Source organism: Glycine soja, chromosome 6 (assembly GCF_004193775.1).
Source record: "Glycine soja cultivar W05 chromosome 6, ASM419377v2, whole genome shotgun sequence".
NCBI classification, from domain to species: Eukaryota; Viridiplantae; Streptophyta; class Magnoliopsida; order Fabales; family Fabaceae; genus Glycine; species Glycine soja.
In genome coordinates, this window is record NC_041007.1 from 38,854,483 (window position 1) to 38,876,889 (window position 22,407).

Here is a 22,407-nt window from a genome sequence, read left to right on the forward strand (position 1 = left end):
TGTAGCACCACTCATTGAGTTGGTGAGGAACTATATTCTCTCATGGGAAGATGACCAGGAAAAGGGTTTTCAGTCCTTACCATACTCTAACATACCCAACATCACTAATACATATGTTTTCATTCTTTTTACAGGTGTTGAGGAAAGAATCCATGAGTTTCAAGAACCTCTGGATTTGAGGTCAAATCCTTTTCAAGGGGGAGGGAATGATGCAATCCAACCCCCCAAGGGCATTGGATAGAAGACTCCAAGAAGATTGGGCCAAAAATGCAAGAGAAGGCCCTAGGGTTCTCATGAGCCTTAGGGTAGATTTCGGGCCCATGGGCTAAGTATGAGCCCACTTATCTTGGTACATATTAGATTAAGGTTTCATTAATTTTGGGCCTTGTATTTAGGGCTCCATAATGTAGGTAGGGTACCCTAGAAATATAGGATTTTTCAGCCCTTGTATTTTAGGGCACCTAGACTAGTTTTTGTATTAGGGGTAGTTTTGTAATTTGACATGCACTAAGTGGATATTTGATGTGTGTGGTTGGAAATAAATTTAATTGAATTGGTAGAAGCCCAATCCAATTAAATTTTAGAGGGGGAGGTGAGCATTTGCTTACTACACCCCATTGCCACATCATATAGTCACACTTTGTGCATGTCCTTCATGCTTTTCATGCCTCATGACACCTAAGCACACTTAGTGGAGAATCTTGGAATTGATCTTGGATTAGTGGGCTGAACCATAACTAAAATTCACTAATCATAATTAGTGAAATTTTGGCTCCAAAGTTTGGCTCCACAAATTCAATTTCAAATTCAAGTGAAATTTGAATTTCCCTCCAATTTTGTGTGACACTTAGGCTATAAATAGAGGTCATGTGTGTGCATTTTTTTGGAACTTTGATCATTTGAATATTAACTTCAGATTTCAGAGCTCCTTTTGAGCACAAAATTTCGTGCTCTTCTCTCCCTCTCCCTTCATTCATCTCCTTCTTCCTCCAAGCTCTTATCCATGGCCTCCTATGGTGGTGAGCTTCTTCTAGACTCATCTTCTCCTTGAAGTGGCGTCTCCTCTCTCTCTTCCTTCTCCATTCCGCTGCCATTTATCTTCCAAGAAGCAAAGGAATCCATTGATGAAGAAGATCCTAGGCCTACAAGCTCCAATGGAGTTTGCATCAACTGATCCTTTAGAAAATCCGTCCTCAATATTCAAAATATAAAAATCAACAGGGAAAATCAGTTCACCAACTCTAACTAAGACATCCTCTATGAAACCAGCAGGATAGGCAACACTTCTATTAGCTAAATGAATTACCACATCAGTTGATTGCAAAGGACCTAGAGATAGAGAATTAAAAATAGACAGAGGCATAACACTAACAAAAGCTCCTAAATCTAGCACGACATTGTCAAACTTATTGTTCCCTAGAATACAAGGTATGCTGAATGTACCTGGATCTTTACATTTTTTAGGGATTTGGGAAACAGATTTACCAATCAATGCGGAGACATTTCTACCCATACTAATTCTTTCACTTCCTTTAAGCTTCCGCTTATTAGTGCACAACTCCTTCAAGAATTTAGCATATCTTGGAATTTGTTTTATTGCAGCCAACAGAGGTATGTTTACCTCTACTTTTCTAAATGTTTCCAATATCTCATTCTCTGCCTCTTCCATTTTTTTGTTGGAAATTGCTCTTGGATGGAATGGTAGAGGGATATGCTACTTCTGTAAGTCAGAATTACCAGTGGAAGATTCACCTGCACATAAATTGTTAGGCAACTTACTTTTTAAATTTTTGTCATCCTCTTTTTCTGGAGTAGAGTGAAGTTGGGCAGGTTCATTTGCGGATGAGGAAGATGTTGTTGGTTGAGGTCCTTGACACTGCTTTCCCGACCTCAATGTAATGGCACTCACATTTTTGGGATTCTAGACAGATTGAGAAGGTAATCTGTCAGAATTCTAGGACTGATGTTGATTTAACTGTGTAGCCAATTGTTCCATCTGAATAGTTAAGCTCTGAATGGAGGCTCTGGTCTCTTGTTGAAACTGCATGTTTTGCATAGTCATTTGCCTCACATGTTCTTCTAGGAAAGGTTGCGGAGGGGCCTCAACTATTTGTTGTTTTTGGGGCTGCTGCGGTTGTTGCTGCTGGATTGGTGGAGGAACGTATGGTCTGCTTGGGCCAGCAACATTTTGAAAATAAGGTTGTTGTTGTTGCTGCTACTATTGTGAAGGATTCGACCATCTAAGGTTGGGATGATTCCTCCACCCGGGATTGTACCTGCTGTTGGAGAGGTCATAATTGCTCTGTTGTGGTTGATTTTGCTGCTGAGGTTGAGGAGGTCTGTTGTATATGTTTGCAGCATAAGCTTCAAGCTATTCAATTGCTTCAGATTGTTGCACAAAAGGGCAAAGGTCTGTGTGGTGGTCGGCAGAGGAGCATAAACCACAGAGTCTGGCGACAGGTGCAGATTTTTTATTCATGGCCAGTTCGGTTACCAGGTTAACCAAGGCATCCAGTTTACCTTCAAGCTTCTTAGTCTCAGCTGATGAAGATGAATTTGTGGCTACTTCATGCACTCCTCTAATGACAATAGCATCATTTCTCTGGCACTAAATTGTTGGGAGTTTGAAGCCATCCTCTCAATTAAATTTTTGGCTTCAGCAGGGGTCATGTCTTCAAGGGCTCCACCACTGGCAGCATCTATCATACTTCTCTCCATTTTACTGAGTCCTTCATAAAAATATTGGAGGAGAAGCTGCTCAGAAATCTAGTGGTGAGGGCAACTGGCACATAGTTTCTTAAATCTCTCTCAGTATTCATATAAGCTCTCTCCACTGAGTTGCCTAATGCCAAAAATATCTTTTCTGATAGTCGTGGTCCTGGAAGCAGGGAAAATTTTTTCTAAGAATACTCTCTTGAGGTCATCCCAGCTCGTGATGGACCGTGGAGCAAGGTAATATAGCCAGTCCTTTGCCACTCCCTCTAAAGAATGAGGAAAGATCTTCAGAAATATGTGATCCTCCTGGACATCTGGGGGTTTCATGGTGGAGCAGACAATATGGAATTCTTTCATATGTTTGTGCAGGTCTTCACCTGCAAGGCCATGAAACTTTGGAAGCAAATGGATTAGTCTAGTTTTAAGAACATATGGGACATCCTCATCAGGGTATTGGATGCACAAGCTTTCGTAGGTGAAATCAGGTGCAGCCATTTCCCTTAGAGTCCTCTCACGGGGTGAAGGTTGTGTCATGTTCTTAGAATGTTCAAAATCAGAATGTTCAAAACTATAATGCTTAAAATCACCAATAACAGAATGCTCAGGATGCTCAAAAGATACTAAATGATGTCTAACTAATCTATGAAATGTCCTATCTATCTCAGGATCAAAGGGTTGTAAGTCAGATGGATTGCCTCTAGTCATACACTATATTCAGCATGCACAACTAGTTGCCTTCTTATGCAAGTAACAGTGTAGGTTTGAACTACAGCTACCATTAAATGATATCCAAATGACTTGAAATTTTGTTAGCAACCTTATAAAATGATGAGAAGATACCACAAAAAATTTCAAACGAAAATTCAAAGTCTAACTATAGAAGCTAAAAATGATAAGTTAAGAAAAATAAGAGAATAATACTTGGAAAATAAAAAAAATTTGACAGAATTGCAATTTTTGGAAGAAGGAGGCCTCATCCGGCCTATGGAGGACACCCACGGCATGGGAAATTTTTTTCTACCCCAAATACATATATAATAATAGTGATTCAGATAACTGGAGCAAAAGTTATGACCATTTGAAGTTTTGACAAAAATCAAATTTGTTACTTTTTTTGGAACTTTCAAATCTAACCAAACTAAGGGCTCCAGCTATTTTTCCCACAAAATATGGATCAAAAGAAGTGACCACAAAAAAATTCAGCCAAAAATAACTATAGCTACCAAAACAAAACATCCCAATTAATTCAGCAAGTGTGGTCTCTAAAATCTGTCGCTAAGGGATTTTCACTACTACCCTGTTTTCCAGTTCAACAAAAGTGGTCGTTAAATCCATCGCAAAACACTATTCACAGAAAAACTAAAACAAAACACCACACTAAACAAAATAACAAGACACTAAACAACACTTAACGCAACACGAACACAACACTAACACAACACACGAAAGCAAAAAACAACTAAACATAAAACACGAATCACTAGCTATTATGAACCTTTGGACACTGCTCCCCGGCAATGACACCAAATTTAATCGAGGCCGTACCCGAATCAAATAAACATTAAAATGCATTAACTAGGAAGTAATCCTAGGTCATTTCTCAACAAGCAATGATAAACCAAATGTTCATAACATATAGTAGGAAAATAGTAACGAATTAGGGGGGGTTGTTTGCTTTTGTAAATTAAACAGTGAATAGATGTGAATTATAAAATATCAGAATTAAAACACGTTGATTCCCCTTGATTCACAAGCAAGTCTCTTATCCTAGGTTACGAGAGTTTATCCTTTATCAGTTCAACCACTTAATCCAATCCTAAATTAAATTACTAAGCAAAATTTAACATAAGGCATTCATTATGTGATTAAGCAACACATACACCAATTAATCATAAACGATCATTAAGCATGAACGTAAATTAAGCACAGAGACAATTAATCGAGCACTAAGCATGCATGAATTAATAGCAACAAATTCAGAGTAATTAGTGAAGAGGAAAAAGTGAACAGAATTTACCAGTAATAATAGAACCTCAAAGAGAACTGTGCTTGATCCTCAAGAGAAAATAACACTGGAGACTTAGCCTTCCATTAATCAATAGAGAACGAAATTTTATTGCTAAAACGAAAAGTAAAAACTGGAATTGCAAAATGAAAAAGTGTCTAAAAGAAGAAGAGAAGCCTAAAACAAAATGAAAACAGGAGAGAGAGAAGAGAAGAGAGGGAGAGAGTGCCTAAACTAGAACCTTGGTGCTGTTATATAATTTTCCAGCCCCAAAGCTTACAAATTTGTTTTAAATCCAAGCCCATAAATAAAATAAAATCAGATATAGATAAGATAAGATCTAGATGAGATCAAATCTAAATAATATCCAGATAAGATAAGATTTTGTAGAATAAAATAGTCTGCCCTCTTCAAGTTCAAGCCCAATTCTGGATTCAAGCCCAATGCTTCATTAATTCTTGAAATTAGATTACAAACATCAAATTAGCTGAATGGGCCCAAATAATACAATTGCCTGATTAATTTGACAATTAAGATTAATCAGTACGTAAAATGGTGCAAAAAAGGTTAAGAAATAGGAGAAAATAATGGCACATCAGTTTATAAGACAAAGCTTAACCCTGATGGCACCATACAGAAACACAAGGCGAGGCTACTAGCTAAGGGTTACTCACAACAACCTGGAATTGACTACAATGAGACATTTGCACCAGTAGCTCGTCTTGATACCATAAGAGCTCTAATAGCTCTTGCGTCACAAAAAGGATGGAGTTTCCATCAACTAGATGTCAAATCCGCTTTCCTTAACGGCGTACTTGAAGAAGAGATCTATGTGGAGCAGCCACAAGGATTTGCATCTGAAGGCAAAGAAAGCAAAGTGTTAAGACTAAGAAAAGCACTCTACGGTTTGAAGCAAACACCTCGAGCATGGTATAGCAAAATCGATTAGTATTTCATGGATCGAGGATTCAAGAGGAGCAACAGTGAGCCTACACTTTACATCAAGTCTCAAGGCCAGTACACTCTCTTACTCTCTCTATATGTAGATGATCTTATCTACACGGGAAACAATACTAAGATGATGATGGAATTTAAAAAAGACATGATGAAGACCTTTGAGATGACTGACCTTGGTTTAATGAGTTACTTCCTCGGCATAGAGGTAAGTCAGAGAAATGAAGGGATATTCATCTCGCAAAAGAAATACACAGAAGGCTTACTTAAGAAATTCAAGATGTATGGTTGCAAACCTGTTGCTACTTTGCTCATAACAAATGAGAACTACAGAAGAATGATAGAGCACCAGAAGCTGATGCATCCAAATACCAAAGTCTAATTGGAAGCCTCCTATATTTGACAGCTACACGGCCTGACATAATGTATGCTACAAGTCTTCTATCAAGATTCATGCAAAGCCCAAGTCAAATACACTTTGGAGCAGGAAAAAGAATTTTGAGGTATCTACAAGGAACAAAATAGTTCGGTATATGGTATACTACCGAAACCAACTTAGAACTACTTGACTACACCGACAATGATTGGGCAGGTTCGGCAGATGACATAAAGAGTACCTCTGGCTATGCTTTCTCACTAGGATCGGGAATGTTCTCTTGGGCGTCGAAGAAGCAAGCTACAGTAGCACAATCAACAGCAGAAGCAGAGTACGTGGCAGCTGCTGAAGCAACGAGTCAAGCTATATGGCTTCGTAGGATACTTGAAGACATGGGAGAAAAATAAGATGAACCTACTAAAATCAACTGCGACAACAAATCAGCAATTGCAATGACAAAGAATCCAGTTCATCACAGCAGAACAAAACACATAGCAATCAAGTATCACTTTATTAGAGAAGCTAAAGCAACTAAAGAGATCAAACTCGACTACTGCAAAATAGAAGATCAAATTGTAGACATATTCACGAAGGCGTTGCCAAGACCAAGATTTGAAGAATTACGAGCTATGCTCGAAGTCACAGAAATTTGCATCAAGGAGGAGTGTTGAAATTGCTACAAATTTCTAGAATATTCTTAAATATAATATGTATGAAAATGGTAGAATATCCTAGAACTATAGTGTGCATGAATATGGTAGAACAATCTAGAACTATAATGTGTATGAATATGGTAGAACAATCTAGAACTATAAGTGTATGTATAAGATAGAAGAATCTAGAACTATCATGATACTAATCTATCATGAAAACTCTAGAAAGACCTAAAGTAATGTAGAAACATTCACCACCATTGAGAGGTTGGTGACTTGAGCCTATAAATAGGCAATTGGTATGTTGTAATTGATCATCCAAGAAATCAATGACATAGCCTTCTTTCTAAAACAATTCTCTAAAACTATCAACTATCATCTAATCAACTACCAACAAAAATAAACAAGCAACATGTGAATCCTTTTGATGTTTCTGCATTGAATCATCCAAACCCATGTCATGTTTATGCTTAGAGTTTGAGCTAGCTAGCATTAGATTAGAGTACAAGCTTGCAAAAACCACCTTCACAATCAAAATAAACAAGCAACATAGTTGATGTTGCATCTATGAATAGCAGGGGAAAGATTGTGATGTTGCATCAATTAGTCGTGTTTAACTCTTCTCTTTGTTTCTTCTATTTCACTGATTGAGAGTTCAAGTATGGAGATCACTAAAGTTAGTTCGATCCTAATTGTGGTGTTATTGTTTGTGTCATGTATTAGTCAGGCCAATGCATACTATTACCAGCAATGTAGCACCAAAGGAACTCAATGCTATGAAAGCAATGAATCAACAGATCCTAAGGCTAAGGTTTCTCAAATTGATTGCGACAAATCTATATGCAAGGCTGTATGCAGAAGTAAGACAAACCATCCTCTCATTATTTAATTTTTTTTGAAAGATATTGGTCTATCTAATTTAATAAATAAGTCTAGATGAAACTAAACATAATGTAAATTAAGTCAAAGTTTTCGGTGATCTTTATACTTCAAAAAAGTGATTAATTAAGAATACCTTTAATGTGCACACACAAAAGTAAACTACTCTTATCCTTATTGTTAGTGTCAGTTTTCTAAAATCAAAAATAACATTCACATATTATTTTCTCATGCACTATGTTTGACACTAAATTAATATGCATGAGTTAGATAGTAGACAACTGATGTACGAAAAATCAGAAAATATCAGTAGTGACCAGGACTCATTTTTTAAACACTACATGTGATACAAATAGAGAGGGAGTGATTGGTTGAATTTTTTATCTCAATAATAAAAAAAATTAAAAAATTATCTAAATAATACCATCCAAAAATTATTTACATAAATAATACAAATCATTATTTAAGGTGAGAAATCGATTCTCTCCAAATCGATTTGTAACCTTTATTTTTTTTTTCATTTTTATGTAGGAATCGATTTCATAATGTGTTATTTTTTTGTATCATGAAGTAATATTATGCACGATAGAGTTTAGCGTCGGCCAAAATATCTAAGATTATAAAAAAATGTGTTTATTTTATTAAAAAAATACTTTTAAAATATAAGTACTTTTTTTTTATTGATATGTGCTTTGTTAATCTTTATTTTAATTTTTTGTTAAGATTATAAAATATAAGTAAAAAATAAAGATTATATTATTATAATTACAAAGTTGACAATAAAATATAATTATATAGTGAAAGGTTAAACAATAATTGAAACAATTGTAATGGTAATTCTCCTGTATGTTGCGTCAGTTTAGCTTGACAGTAAATTGAATATAAATATACTTTTAAATTTAATTATTAAACATGTATTTAGTATTCACTCCACAATGACACAAATAAAATAAAACAAAGGTGAGAAATCGATTTGGGGGGCATTCTCAAACTGATTATCTCTAGAGAAAGATATATGCAGAAACTGCAATGCAATGAATGAATCAAACAACATTAATAGCATTGCACTATAATTTTAACCATCTTATACATGCTAGTTTTGGTTTTTACTTTTGTTATCGAGTGTGTGAAGTGTGAACATGTCAACATGTATGAGAAAATTGTTTTTTGTGATTTGTAGGTCGCAAGCCAAACTGTAATGCACCAGGATCAGGGTGTTATGACCCCTGTTTCATAGGTGGTGATGGCAGAGTGTTCTACTTCCACGAAGAGCAATGAACACTTCACCTTAGTCTCAGACTTCACCATTCAAATCAATGCTCGCTTCATTGGATACAGGCCAGAAGGTAGTGGCAGAGACTACACATGGATTCAAGCCCTTGGAATCCTCTTCAACTCCAAAACCCTCTCACTTGAAGCCGTCAAAACACCCCAATGGAGTGAAAATGTGGACCATCTCAAATTCACATACAATGACAACCCCAATGGAGTTTAAAATTCATATCAAAGATGATACATGATAACCTTTTGTTGGGTAATCAACACTTCCTCAAATAACATTACCCACACCCACAAAGGATCGTGAGAACATAACAAAGATTACCCTGTCAAAAAATAATAACAAACACAAGAATTTAACTTAATTGACAAGTTCAAATTACACTTGAATGATCTCTAGCGAGCCATTTCCAACATGACCAACCATGCCTCAAATGGGTGGTTTTGTTTTTTGCAAAACTACCATAAATGGAAAGGATAGAATTTGTCAAAATGCATATTTTTTTATATAAAAACTAGTAAATCTTATCTTAATTACTTAAGTTATTGTGCTAATCTCTCTAAGAATATGTGGACCAGAGTGAACCTCATACAAATTTACTTTACTATCGCTCAGTGCGTGGCACAATTTTGCTATATATGAATTTTTTTTTCTTCGGACAGTTTTCACATTTCTGCCAGCAAACTAACTAATTATTTACATCAAAATAAATATGACTAGCATAAAATTTATACAATTAATAATATACAAAATAAATAAATTAAATTAGACAGTGTATAATTTTCACGTTCTAATTCTTAACAATATAATTTACACGTTTAAAAAATAAATTAAGAAATTTTTTTGAGAATATTACAAACTTCATATCAAATCCAATTGTTTACAAGTGTGAATAAAAGGAAATACTCATGGGACTTCATAAGGAATGAAGAAGATGACACAATCCAGTACAAGTGTGTTTTATATGCAAGTAGAGAATCAATTAACTTCAACTAACCCCCTATCTAACTCTAACTTCCTAATCATATATAATTAATATTTGTAACTTCGAAATCTTTTCTACAAACAGTTGTAACTTTTATTTTGAAGTAGTCATCTCCAAAACTTCCTCGTATGGAATTCGACTTGTCATTAGAGATGAGAATGGTCTATTTGTGGCCGGGAAATCTCAAAACGATTTTAGATCCGTTACGTAGAGTGGAAAAAAAAAATTTTAAAAAAAATTGAGATGAAAATTTTAAATTAAAATAAAATATAAAAGTGTGAATTTAATATTATTTTAATATTTATTTCTATCTTTTTTTTTACTCTCTTTCTCTACCATGGAACACACCCAAAAGCAGTCAATATTATTATTTTTATTTTGGTTACATAAAACATCCAAACATTATTACAAAGAAAAAAGATAATGACCCTTCATATAATTGATGCGACAATGTTTATTAATAATTATCTTGAAGCATCATTCAACAGATATGTTTCTAGGAACCTAAGAAAGAACAAAGCAGACTCTGCTGTCTTCATTGGTTGAGCACTTTCTTCTGTGTCCGACTCAAAGTCAAAAGAGATCTTCACATTGACCAAAGTCTTATGCTCTCCAATTGCAGATAGTTGAAAACTTGTCTTATAGTATGAAAAACCTTTCTCCAAATAGCCTCCTTCAACAACTTGCTACCCAATTTCATGGGAAATCTCATCAAGCTCTGTGATCTTCTCCTTCTGGTAACTCAATGAGGACACACCAGAGACCCCTCTTGTGAACCTGAGTAGGAGCAGATCGTTTAATACAGGCTACGGAGGTTTGGATGACGCCATTTCCGGTGAAGGAAGATAAGTCAGGGTAGACGCCACAAGGATTACCTTGATAAGTCTGAGATTGGTTCAACAAGGAACTCAGAGAGAAATTCTCACCAAATTTTATCAAATGCCAAAAGTTTTTTTGTTGAAAACAAAAACAAATACTTATAATGTATCTGAACAAAAAGATAAAAATAGACATGGGCCTTATAAACAGTTTGGGCCAAAATTACAATAAAAATAAATTATAACTAAAAACTTATTTAACTTGCTCAAGTTAGTTTGGGCCTTCAGCAACAATTAGTAGTCTTGATAGTGTCTCTAGGCCTTCATCTTTCTCCACTTGACCCTTCAATCATCCACAATATTTGGTATTGACTTTGCAATTGCCACTGCCAAATCCTTGGACACAGCTTGCCACAGGGTTTTCAACCCTACACACCTCGGTTTTGGCGCTGAATTCTTGTCATGACATTTCAATTCTGAACAGTAATTAAGGAAGGTGATATATATATATATATGAAAAAAACTAATTCAAAATTGTGTTATATTATCTGTGGATAGTTTATTTTTTCAATTGCAGTAAAAATATTAAATTTAAAAAATGATAAAGATTTGTGATTGCGTAAAAAATAAGAAAGGTTTTATCAATTTTTTTAAAAAAACTCAAATTTATAATTTAAAGAAGTATTAGCTGAACTCAATAAATTTATCTTATCTAAAATTTATGTGGATTCGTACATACGTACTAATTATCATTTTTCTTTTCTAGACACTTTTTTATTCCATATCTCGAGACAGTAAAATGTTTAATAAATACTAGTTATATGCTTTTTTAACACTATTTCTGTGGAAAAAAAATACTCTTTATTGTCAATTCAAATTTATTAGAAATTATAAATTTTGATGGGATCACTTTCATTTTAATGAATCTCACGTATGATTATATACTTGTTAATAAATTTTAGAACAAATTACACTAATTTGAGGGTTTTTTTTTTTGAATCACTCAATATTCCTCCTTTTTTAACACTCACAAGAATCTTTGTGATACATGGTGTCAATCTAATGTTTTGAAACAAGAGATTAGTATAATATATGAGGGGCATCAGTATAATGTAATTTTTAAAAAAGGGCATCGTTATACTGTGTTAGTGTAGCAATAGATAAATAGTTGTGTATTACTTGAACATAAATAGTTGTGTATTACTTGAACTCCGCAAACTTCTCTACTCATTGGTTGAACAAGTACATCACTTAATATTTGTAGAACTTGACAATGTCAAAGCACATAAAAGAGAAATTCTATCTTTATCGGTTTATATAACGGAAAGATAAAGATCCATAAATCTCTAAAGAGATTTATCATATAAGGAAAAAAAGATAAGATTATATTTTTTCTAATTATGTCACGTGAGAGGAAAATTGAGATCATAAATCCAATTTTACCTTTATAAAAGGAATTACAAGGTTCTAGGTAAATCATCTTTATTCTAATATAATACTATTGATATGTGATCATATCTCTATACTTCTAATTTGAGTGTCAAAGTGTTATAAGTATATCCCACCATCATTTATCGGAGGAGCTTACGGAGAAAAACCACCTTGAAAAGGCTTTGCCAAATCTGATAACAACAAGCAGTGTTATATGTAAATTTTTTTTAAAAAAAGAAGCTAAGGGAATAGAAATGTAATTTGCTTTAAATTTTAACTAATAATATAGTGTGTTAGAAAGAGTGCTAGAGAGCTAGCACCCAAGTTAAAAAAGAAAAAAAGAGGACCAAAAGTTTAATTAAACCTTTTTTTTTGTTGAAAGAAAACCTAATTAAAATTAGAACTTAGTTAAAGTGTACTTTTATATGATTATCTCATAATTTTTTAGAAGTCATATTTTATAATCATTTGATAATATAAAAAGGACAAACTATCTTTTTAGTTCCTAAATTTTTTAAAAAATTTATTTTTAGTCCCTTAATTTTTTTTATCTTTACTTTTAATCATTTAAATTTTTTTCATCCTTACTCTTAATTCTTTTAAGAGACTAAAAGTAAGGACCGAAAAAATTAAGAAATTAAAAATTAGGACAAAAAAAATTAAAGGACTAAAGTCAATAAAAAAAGTTTACAGAATAAATACATAAATTTTAAAAAGTTAAAAGACTAAAAAAGTTGTTTTAAAATCTTTGCACTAATATAAAAAAGTAAACTACATTTCACTTTTGTCACACTATTACTTTCACATTTCAACCTCTCCTTCTTAGTTAGTAATATCCATATTTTTTTTAAAAAAATTAATAAAATACCTTAATTGTAAGATAATTTTTAGTAACTTAATAATTATTAAATTTATTGATAAAAGAGAGAAAGATGAATGTAGAAGTTAACTTTCATAAAAGATTTAATTGTAAATTTTACTACTTAATTTTCGTTATTTTAAAAATTTTACCATTCAATAAGTTTTCAATTTTTGCATATTTTATAACTATTGATGGAGTTTTTATTTACGAAACTAGTTAGTTTTGTAAAACTATATACCAAATTAAGTAGTTTCAAAACTATTTACTAAAGATGAATAATTTTGACTTTTAACATTAGTTATAATTATAATTAATGTAGAAAAATAACTTTTAACATCAATTATAACCACAACTAATTTGAAAAATCACTTTTCTATAATGATTATAACTAAAACTCTACCATCGATATACAAAAATCTAAAAAAAATAACTTTTTACATCATTTTGTTACTAAAATGAAGGTAAAATGCACAAAAATTGAAAGTTTGGATGATAAATTTTTTGAAATATTAAAAGTTGGATGGTAAAATTCATGAAGAAATCTTCAATTGTAAAATCTACAAAATTATAAAAATAGGGTGATAAAATTTATGAAAATAAAACTTGAGTGATAAAATTAACAAAATAATGAAAGTTGATACTAAAATTTGCAATTAAGTCTTCATGAAACCACTGACGGCGATCATCAACTAGCATGAGTATTTTAAATTAATTAGTGGTGTTGAATTTGAGTTTTAGTTTTGGGTTTCTAGTTGAAGATATATTTAATTTCTAAAAAATATTAATGGAGAAATAAAAAGGTTAAATTTAAGTTTAATGAAGACGAAAAATATAATATTAACATAATTTTAAAAAATTAATTATTAAAAATATGTTAAAATATATGAAAATTAAATTAAAAACGACGATAAATGCAAAAAGTAGAATACTTAAGTAAATACCTTTCAAATGGTTCGTGTATGCTCCGTCGTTTTGGGACCGTTGGATATAATTTTTACTAAACAATGGTTGAGATTTGACACGTTATTTTTATTTGGATTAATTAAGTTTTTAATTTCTGAAACTTTTTCAGATTCTAATTTTTAGTCTTTTAAAATTTATTTGACAAAATTTTAATTTTTCATTAATTTTTGTCCCTAAAAGAATTTAACTTATTTTTAGTCTTTCATTTATTTTTATTATTCAAAATTAGTTAAAAATATATAAAAATGAGAGACTAAAAATTAATAAATTAAAAATTTATCTTGAACAATAAAAATAAATAACAGACTAAAAATGAGAAATAAAATTTTGAGGAAGTAAAAATGCTGAAGAACCAAGATTGAAATTTGTTAAGAAAAATTTGAAGAAGTAAAAGTTAGAATCTAAAGATGTTTATCACTAAAAATTTAATTAATCATTTTTATTTTTATTATAACTGACTGAATTCACACGATTTGATTTATGTTAATGCCAGGTTAAATTTTTTTCTTCTATTCTTTTACCTTTTGTTTGGATGGAGGATTTAAATTTTTTTAGGAAATTCAAATACACAATATTTTAATTGTCTTGATTTAAATTCCTTTCATTTTATAAATATTTTATTTGGATGAAAAAATCTAATTTCTTGTATTTTAATTTTATTGTTTGGATAAAGTAATTCAATCTCAATAAAATTTAAATTTTTATTTTTAAATATTTATTTAAAAATTAAAATTTTAATATTAAATAAAAATAAATATTAGTTATTTTTTAAATAGTTAAATAAGGTAGAGCAAGTGGTCATGATTGTAGAAAAGAAAGATTTACATAGTAAAGGAATTAAGTTAAAAAAAAAAAGAATTGAAAATTAACTCAATAAAAGATTGATTTCATAAGAGAGGTCAATGATAAAAAGTAATAACATTTTAATTACTTTTAAAATATCTTATTTAAATAGATTATATTATAAGAATGCATTTTAGTATCTTAGTTAAACTACTTTACCTAAATTGGTTTTCCCATCTAAACATAAGGTTAAAGTAATTTATGTCGAGAAATTTGTATACACTAACTGAGTAGGAATGGTGAAATACTGGAGCGGAATTGCAATCTGGGATTATGTAAGGGTTCGAAATTTCCTTTTTATTCTTCTGCGTTGGGGCTTTGGTAGCGGAGAAGGAGGGGACACATGATTGGAAAGGAAGGGCGTAATGTAGGTCATTTTACATTATACAAAAGGGGCGCATTAGTCATTTTATATTCTAAAATTATTTTCAATTAAAAAATAAACTATTGTAGCCACTTTATAAAATTTAATTATGCTTGCATAATTTTTTTTAAGAGAATTATTGGTGAAGGATTATAATTTTTTTTAAAAAAATTTGAAATACTAAAAGTTGGGATGTAAAAAAATTGAGGTACTAAAAATTTTATTAATTCTTTTTATTGTTATATCATAAATTTAAATGACATATAATATAATTATAATTTTTTTATTAAACCAAAAAATAGAAAGAGATTTTTTATTTATTTTCTTTCTTTCATATTTTTTAATTTGAACAATTTTAAAATTAATCCATTTTCTACTTTTTTTTGTTTTTTTTTCTTGTTTATTTTTTCATGCATTCAAGCAAATTATTAAACTCAAGATCCTCTGCAATTTAAGACAAACTATAGAAAAATACGATCTATAGATAAAAATCAATGCATCACTTATTTTATCTACACAATTTTGAATTACATCACAATTAATTAAAAAAATAAATTTGAAAATAAAAGCAATTTAGCTACGTCAATCAATTGTACTGCTACATTTAATAGTGCACTCATATATTTTTTTTTATAACTAATAATGCACTCATATGAATCTGTAATCCTACCCCTATTTGATAACTTCATAGTTCATAGCACGCATTTTGAGATAAAATGCGCAAAAAATTAAATATTTACTTCACCTCCCTCGGTATTGTGATATTGTCGCATGTAGATAATTTTTGCGACATTATCCAAACGAATTAACTAGAGTCAACTTCGTCATAAACTAACTCAAATCTTAATCGCATGCAAGTTATGAACATAATAATCTTAGGAGTTTCAATTACAGTACGTACTACACTACTACAATATAAAGTTTAAACCAATACAATAAACATCTACTCTTATACTATATATTATACTACATTTTTAATTTTTAATATTCTCTATTCTCTCATTTGAAGGTATATTTCATTAATTATTCTTCCAATCAATCAATTTTTTTTCTATTTTCCTACTGTACAAAAAACAAATTTTTTTAATTCAATTTTAATAATTTTTTAAATTCAAATATTAATAATTAAAATAATATTATATCAAAATTTAAATTATTCATTATAAATATTAAATATAATTTAATACATTAATATTTATTTATAATGAGTTTAGTTATAATACAATTTTTATATTAAAAAATATTTATTATTCACAATTCTTTTAAGAGACCTTTATTCATAAATTTTAATTATATGGAAAATATATCTTGTATAATGCACAAACTAAAATAATATTTCTTAAATAATTCAAATAGAAGTAAATTAATAAAAAACAATTTGAATCAGAATCTCACAATGGTCATGCAATTTCAATTTTTGTCTCCCATATGAATTTAATTTGACTCCAGTTTGAAAATGTTGGTTGGCCATTCTGTGGAATCCCCCTCAGTGTTGTCGTAGCCCAATAGGCCCAATACCATCACCTATACTAAACATAAATAACACACATTCACATCCTATCCATCCTTATAATCATAATAATCAGTGACACATTTGCTTGTTCCGTTTACCTTAGTGCCCCTTTCCACCGTTGCAGGTCGTGTCGTGACTCCTCACAAAGAGTTTTAACGTTCAATGAATCACTGTAAGCCCCTTCTCTCTCTCTCTCTCTCTTCCTTTTTTTCATTCTTCGTTTTGTTTTGTTTCGTTTCTCAGTGGTTCAAACACTTACACAGAGATGTAAAACTTTTCTTTTTTTGCTTTGCAGAAAAAAAATGATGTAAAACTATGACAAAGGTACGTTCCTCCAGAAAAGAAAAAAAAAATTCAAGCGAAAATCATTTCTGTAGGGTTTTGAGTTTAATGTTAATTGTTTTTGGTGAATACTGCTTACCCATTTGCTCAAATCTAGCGTAGTAGTTTTCTTTGCATGTAGTTGTGAAGAGAGTTGGATATAAGGGGAGGCACGTTGTTGGGATTGGGGTTGGGGTTTCTTGTGTTTTGTGTGAACCCTAGATCGGAATAATGGAAACCCCGTCTTCAAATGGATCGGTTTCGAAGCGTTCGCTGAGGAGGAAGGTGAATTTGAGGAACTATGATGAGGATCTGATGGATGAGATGTTTGAGAAGCAGTTGGGAGGTGGTTTGAAGAAGAGGAGTAGGACTAAGGAAGATTTGGAGAAGGAAACTGAGACTGAGGCTATGATTGCGATGTCGCTCGGTTTTCCTATTGATGCTTTGCTTGAGGAGGAGATTAAAGCTGGGGTTGTGAGGGAGTTGGGTGGGAAGGAGCAGAATGATTATATAGTCATAAGGAATCATATATTGGCTCTGTGGAGGAGGGGGAATGTCAGGTTGTGGTTGAGTAAAGGGATGGTTAGAGAAACTGTGAGCAATGAGTATGATCATTTGATTAATTCTGCTTATGACTATCTTTTGTATAACGGCTACATAAATTTTGGCGTTTCACCCGCGTTTACTTCTCAGTTGCCCGAGTCAACTGAGGGGACTGCGGTTGTTATTGGTGCTGGCCTTGCCGGGTTGGCAGCAGCGAGGCAACTCTTGTCGTTTGGTTACAAGGTTGTGGTTTTGGAAGGCAGGAGCCGGCCTGGTGGTCGAGTTTATACTCAGAAGGTGGGGCGCGAGGGTAAGTTTGCTTCCATTGATCTTGGTGGGAGTATTATTACAGGCATTCATGCTAACCCTTTAGGGGTTCTGGCTCGACAGCTTTCTATACCACTTCATAAAGTCAGAGATGATTGCCCTTTGTATAAGCCAAATGGGGCACCGGTTGATAAGGAAACGGATGCAAGCGTTGAATTTGTATTCAATAAGTTGCTTGACAAGGTTATGGAGTTGAGGCAAATTATGGGTGGGTTCGCAAGTGATACCTCTCTTGGTTCGGTCTTGGAGATGCTCAGGCGGTTGTATAATGTGACCCGAAGTACAGATGAGAAGCAGTTGCTTGATTGGCATCTTGCAAATTTGGAATATGCAAATGCTGGGTGCCTTTCAAATCTTTCGGCTGCCTATTGGGATCAAGATGATCCTTATGAAATGAGCGGTGATCACTGCTTTCTTGCTGGAGGAAATATGGGGTTGATAAAAGCTTTATGTGAAGGAGTTCCTGTTTTTTATGGAAAGACCGTCAATACTATCAGATATGGAAATGAGGGTGTTGAGGTTATTGCTGGGGAACATGTCTTTCAAGCAGATATCGCCTTATGCACTGTGCCTCTTGGAGTTCTTAAAAAGAAGGCCATCAGTTTTGAACCTGAATTGCCTGCAAGGAAATTGGAAGCAATTGAGAGGATGGGGTTTGGGCTGCTGAACAAGGTTGCTATGGTTTTTCCTCATGTGTTTTGGGGGGAAGATCGAGACACATTTGGATGTCTCAATGAACATAGTCATCAACGTGGGGAATTTTTCCTATTTTACTGTTACCATACAGTTTCTGGAGGTCCAGCACTTATTGCGCTGGTGGCTGGTGAAGCTGCACAAGCCTTTGAATCCACAGATGCTTCCATTTTGCTGCATCGGGTTTTGACCGTGTTAAAAGGTATCACATTTATTTTATGACTTGTTGATGAAAAATTGAATGCCTGTGTTATTGTGTTTGTTTATCCAATGATATGGTAGTGTTTGGTAGACATATTTGAATTGGATGAAACTTAACATATGATAGGACTTGGTTCTATTAAAAAGGGTGGAACCATGTAAAATAGGATAGAACCACTTCATTAATTATTTTTTATTGACAAAAGCAGTGTTCTTAAATAGCCGCTATGGCCATGTTGCATTGCGGGATTGCTCGGATCTGCAATTGCGGCTGCTATATGAGTGTTGTGGTTGCAGCATGACATGCGTCCTGCATCTGCTTGTCATCTTTGGCGAGTCTCCGGTCAATTGAACTTTTGAGCTAATATTATGTGAATTTTTACTGCTATGCGACTTCTGCTATTTTCCCTCAATGATCCGCCCTATGATATAGTGGATTATTGGCTTTCTTCCATTTTATGTGATTTGCAACTGATAAAACTAGACAACAATACCCTTAGGTTTATTTAACTCTTCTGTTTTCTCCTCGCCTCTTGTGAGATTTGATGGCAAGAGACATTACTCAACAGTGATAACTAGATTTTACCTTTTCCATTAATCTTGTGTTTCCTTCCATTGATTAAATTCTTTTGCAATTGGAACTGTGTCTTCCTTTTGTTTCGTTTAGGGTTGAGTAATTTCTTTTGCCAATTCTTGTGTAAGTTGTTTTTGATTTTGATTAACCACTAAAACTATGAACTATCACCTGTACATCATGCAATGCTGTGAATACGAGGATGATTGAAGAAGAGTATCTGTTTTTCAGCATTGTTGTTAAAATTGTGATTTTGCTAATAGGATTGTATGATCCTACAAGTTTTATACTATCCATGCTCGATTACAACTGGGATTGCTGTAGGATCACGGAGGAAGATTGCAAAAGCACACCCCATTACCAAGCCTTGTGCAAACTGGAAGTGAAAAAGTCCATTCTTTTTGGATGTTTTCCCCAAATCTATATTCTCTTCACGTGACACCATCAAACTTAGAAGCTGTCTTCTTTTATTTTTGAGAACTTTTTGTGACACCATATCTTGATGTTCTTTTCACCGGACACCATGAAAGTTCTCTTAGTTTTCTCTTTTTGTGTTGTTGGTCTCGACCTTTCAAGTGCCCTTTTGTCTCAACTTCTAAGGCACACTTGATGACTTAACCTCTTTAATGATAAGATTATCATACTTTTAATTTATCATTAAATATAACTAATCAGTAATAAAAGAGAAAATATTATTGTGTAATACTCATTGGTTAAGTTAAAGGAGAAACATACTATGAAAGGTAGAATGTGTGATATGGTATGCTTAACTTTTATTTTTCAGATTTTGGGTTAAAAGTTGGCCTGGCCCATGATGGGTCAGCCCACATCAAGTTAATAAATTTTTTTACTGCTAGATTGGGCCAAATGGAGGGCGAGCCCTGGTGCAGCGGTAAAGTTGTGCCTTGGTGACTTGTTGGTCATGGGTTCGAATCCGGAAACAGCCTCTTTGCATATGCAAGGGTAAGGCTGCGTACAATATCCCTCCCCCATACCTTCGCATAGCGAAGAGCCTCTGGGCACTGGGGTACGAAGAAAAAATTGGGCCAAATGATTTTCAGGCTAAATTATATTAGCCCAGCCCATTTTTTTAGACTAATTGAGCCAGCCCATTGGGCTCAACCAATTTTAACTTGGTGATAGAAATATTAAAATGGTGTTTTGATCTGATTTACATAAGGTTATGTTTAGTTTTGTAGTTACTAAAGGCATTAAATGGAACAATAATGTCCCATTCCATTCCATTTTGTTTCTGTGTATTCATTTGTCAAATGCTACCAATATAATATATTCAAGTCCTTGCTCTTGAAAATCAGATAGTCTTTGTATCCATTCTCCTTCTCATACTGTCATCTATTTTTCTCATTTTTGTGACACTTGCTAGATCAATACTATGGATATTTCCATTTGCTGATTATCCCTTGCTTGTCTTGTTTCACATGTTACTTCTTGTTCTGCAGGAATATTTCATCCCAAAGGCATCATTGTGCCTGATCCAATACAGTCAATTTGTACAAGATGGGGCAGTGATCCCCTTTCTTATGGTTCCTACTCTCATGTTAGCGTTAATTCATCTGGTGCCGATTATGATATACTCGCTGAAAACGTGGGGAATAGATTGTTCTTTGCTGGTGAGGCCACGAGTAGGCAATACCCAGCTACTATGCATGGTGCTTTCTTGAGTGGCTTAAGGGAAGCATCACACATTTACCGATCAGCTCGGATTCAAAACAATCCTAGGAAGTGCATGCCTAAGAATATCGTAAGCAATGACATCCTGGGTGATTTATTCAAGTGGCCTGATTTGGAATTTGGGAAGTTTGCTTTCATTTTTTATCCGTCTCCAGAAAATCTGCAGTCAACGGGGCTTCTGCAAGTCACTATTGGTGATGCTGAAGAAATTTATGAGGAGCTGTTTAGCAGCTACCCAAATGCAGCAAAGTGGCCCTTGCAGCTGTACACTATAATATCCCGTGAACAAGCCCAGCAGCTACAAAAAGTTGAGGGAGGGAATGAAAGCCGGTTATCCTTTTTGGTAAAAACCCTTGGCTTAAAGCTTATGGGGCCAAATGCTTTGCTTACTGCAGGCAACACATTGATAGCTAGCATAGCTCATTCACGGAAAGGCCGGTGGAGGAACCGTGTAATTACTTGTTAACACCATATCTTAAAGAGACACAGTTTGTGTATCTTGTCTTGTTGAATTGAAAACTGTGCTATAGACACCCTTAAAAAAGGAATTGCTTGAAATGAGCATGACTTTTTTCTTTTCTGCTTCTGGGGTGAAAAGTCTGTATATAATATAGACTTTCATAGACAATTGATTTGCGGCCACAGATAGAGGATTTTTGGAGGCTTGACTGGAGAGATGATTCAATTTCTGAAGGAAATCTTCAGTCTCATTTTGAGATGTTTCTGTTAGCTGATCATAGTGTCATAGAACCCAGGAAAATTAGTTGAATTTTGAAGACAGAGATATTGATACTCCAAGAGGGGTGGAGAATTAGTATACAGAGGGGTTCAATGCCCCCAATTGTTTGTACCATGAAGTACTTACCGTTAATCCACCCCATGGAGAACATTAGTGTTTTTCTTTTCTTTTCTTTTTTCTGGAGGGCCTGTGGCCTGTGTGCCTCACTTGTAACTTGTATTGTATCACGTTTTCTTAATTCCTTGATTGGTTCTATATAGAAGGCTTGCATGTTGTAGAACAGCTTCATACCTCCTGTTTGCTGCCTTAGATTCTCATTGTTTTTTTTCTTGAAAATTGCTTGCTGGATGAATATGCCGTACAAGAAAATCAGCAGGGTTACTTTCAGGGCAAAACAGCTGTTTGCATGTTTTTAGTTTTCAGACGCAGTTTTAACATGAGAAATGTGATTTTCACAAAAGGGTGGTTGTTTTTAACTATAATCAAGTTTATTTTTAAAAGATATTTGACTAAAAGTAAAGAAGACATTTTAATGTATTTTTTTTTTATGAATTTGAGGTTACTTTTTAGTTTGGGTTTTAATAGTTTTCGGTCTTAAAAATTTTAAAAGTTACTACTATTATTATTTAGTCCCAGTTGAGGGATTAAAAAATTACTATTTTTTGAAATGTAAGGAT

The 22,407-nt window shown here is 33.2% G+C and overlaps 1 protein-coding gene and 1 non-coding gene across 2 annotated transcripts; both read left to right on the forward strand.

Annotated features, from left to right (window-relative positions):
• The first annotated feature begins 2,763 nt into the window (after positions 1-2,763).
• Positions 2,764-2,871, forward strand: LOC114417512. Its single transcript, XR_003667776.1, has one exon. It is a non-coding gene; the product is annotated as a small nucleolar RNA R71 (small nucleolar RNA).
• Positions 2,872-16,708: 13,837 nt separating this feature from the next.
• On the forward strand, positions 16,709-22,018 carry LOC114416912 (lysine-specific histone demethylase 1 homolog 2). The gene is made up of 3 exons (XM_028381954.1): positions 16,709-16,812; positions 16,936-18,726; positions 20,760-22,018. Exons 2-3 carry the CDS (start codon positions 17,193-17,195, stop codon positions 21,455-21,457), a joined length of 2,232 nt encoding a protein of 743 aa, XP_028237755.1. The 5' UTR covers positions 16,709-16,812; positions 16,936-17,192; the 3' UTR covers positions 21,458-22,018.
• The last annotated feature ends 389 nt before the right edge of the window (positions 22,019-22,407 follow it).

Bases quoted from the DNA above. Each gene is read 5' to 3' on its own strand.
- LOC114416912 (XM_028381954.1), top strand. From the start codon at position 17,193: ATGGAAACCCCGTCTTCAAATGGATCGGTTTCGAAGCGTTCGCTGAGG. The intron at 18,727-20,759 runs GTATCACATTTA...CTTGTTCTGCAG, and splicing joins GGTTTTGACCGTGTTAAAAG to GAATATTTCATCCCAAAGGC.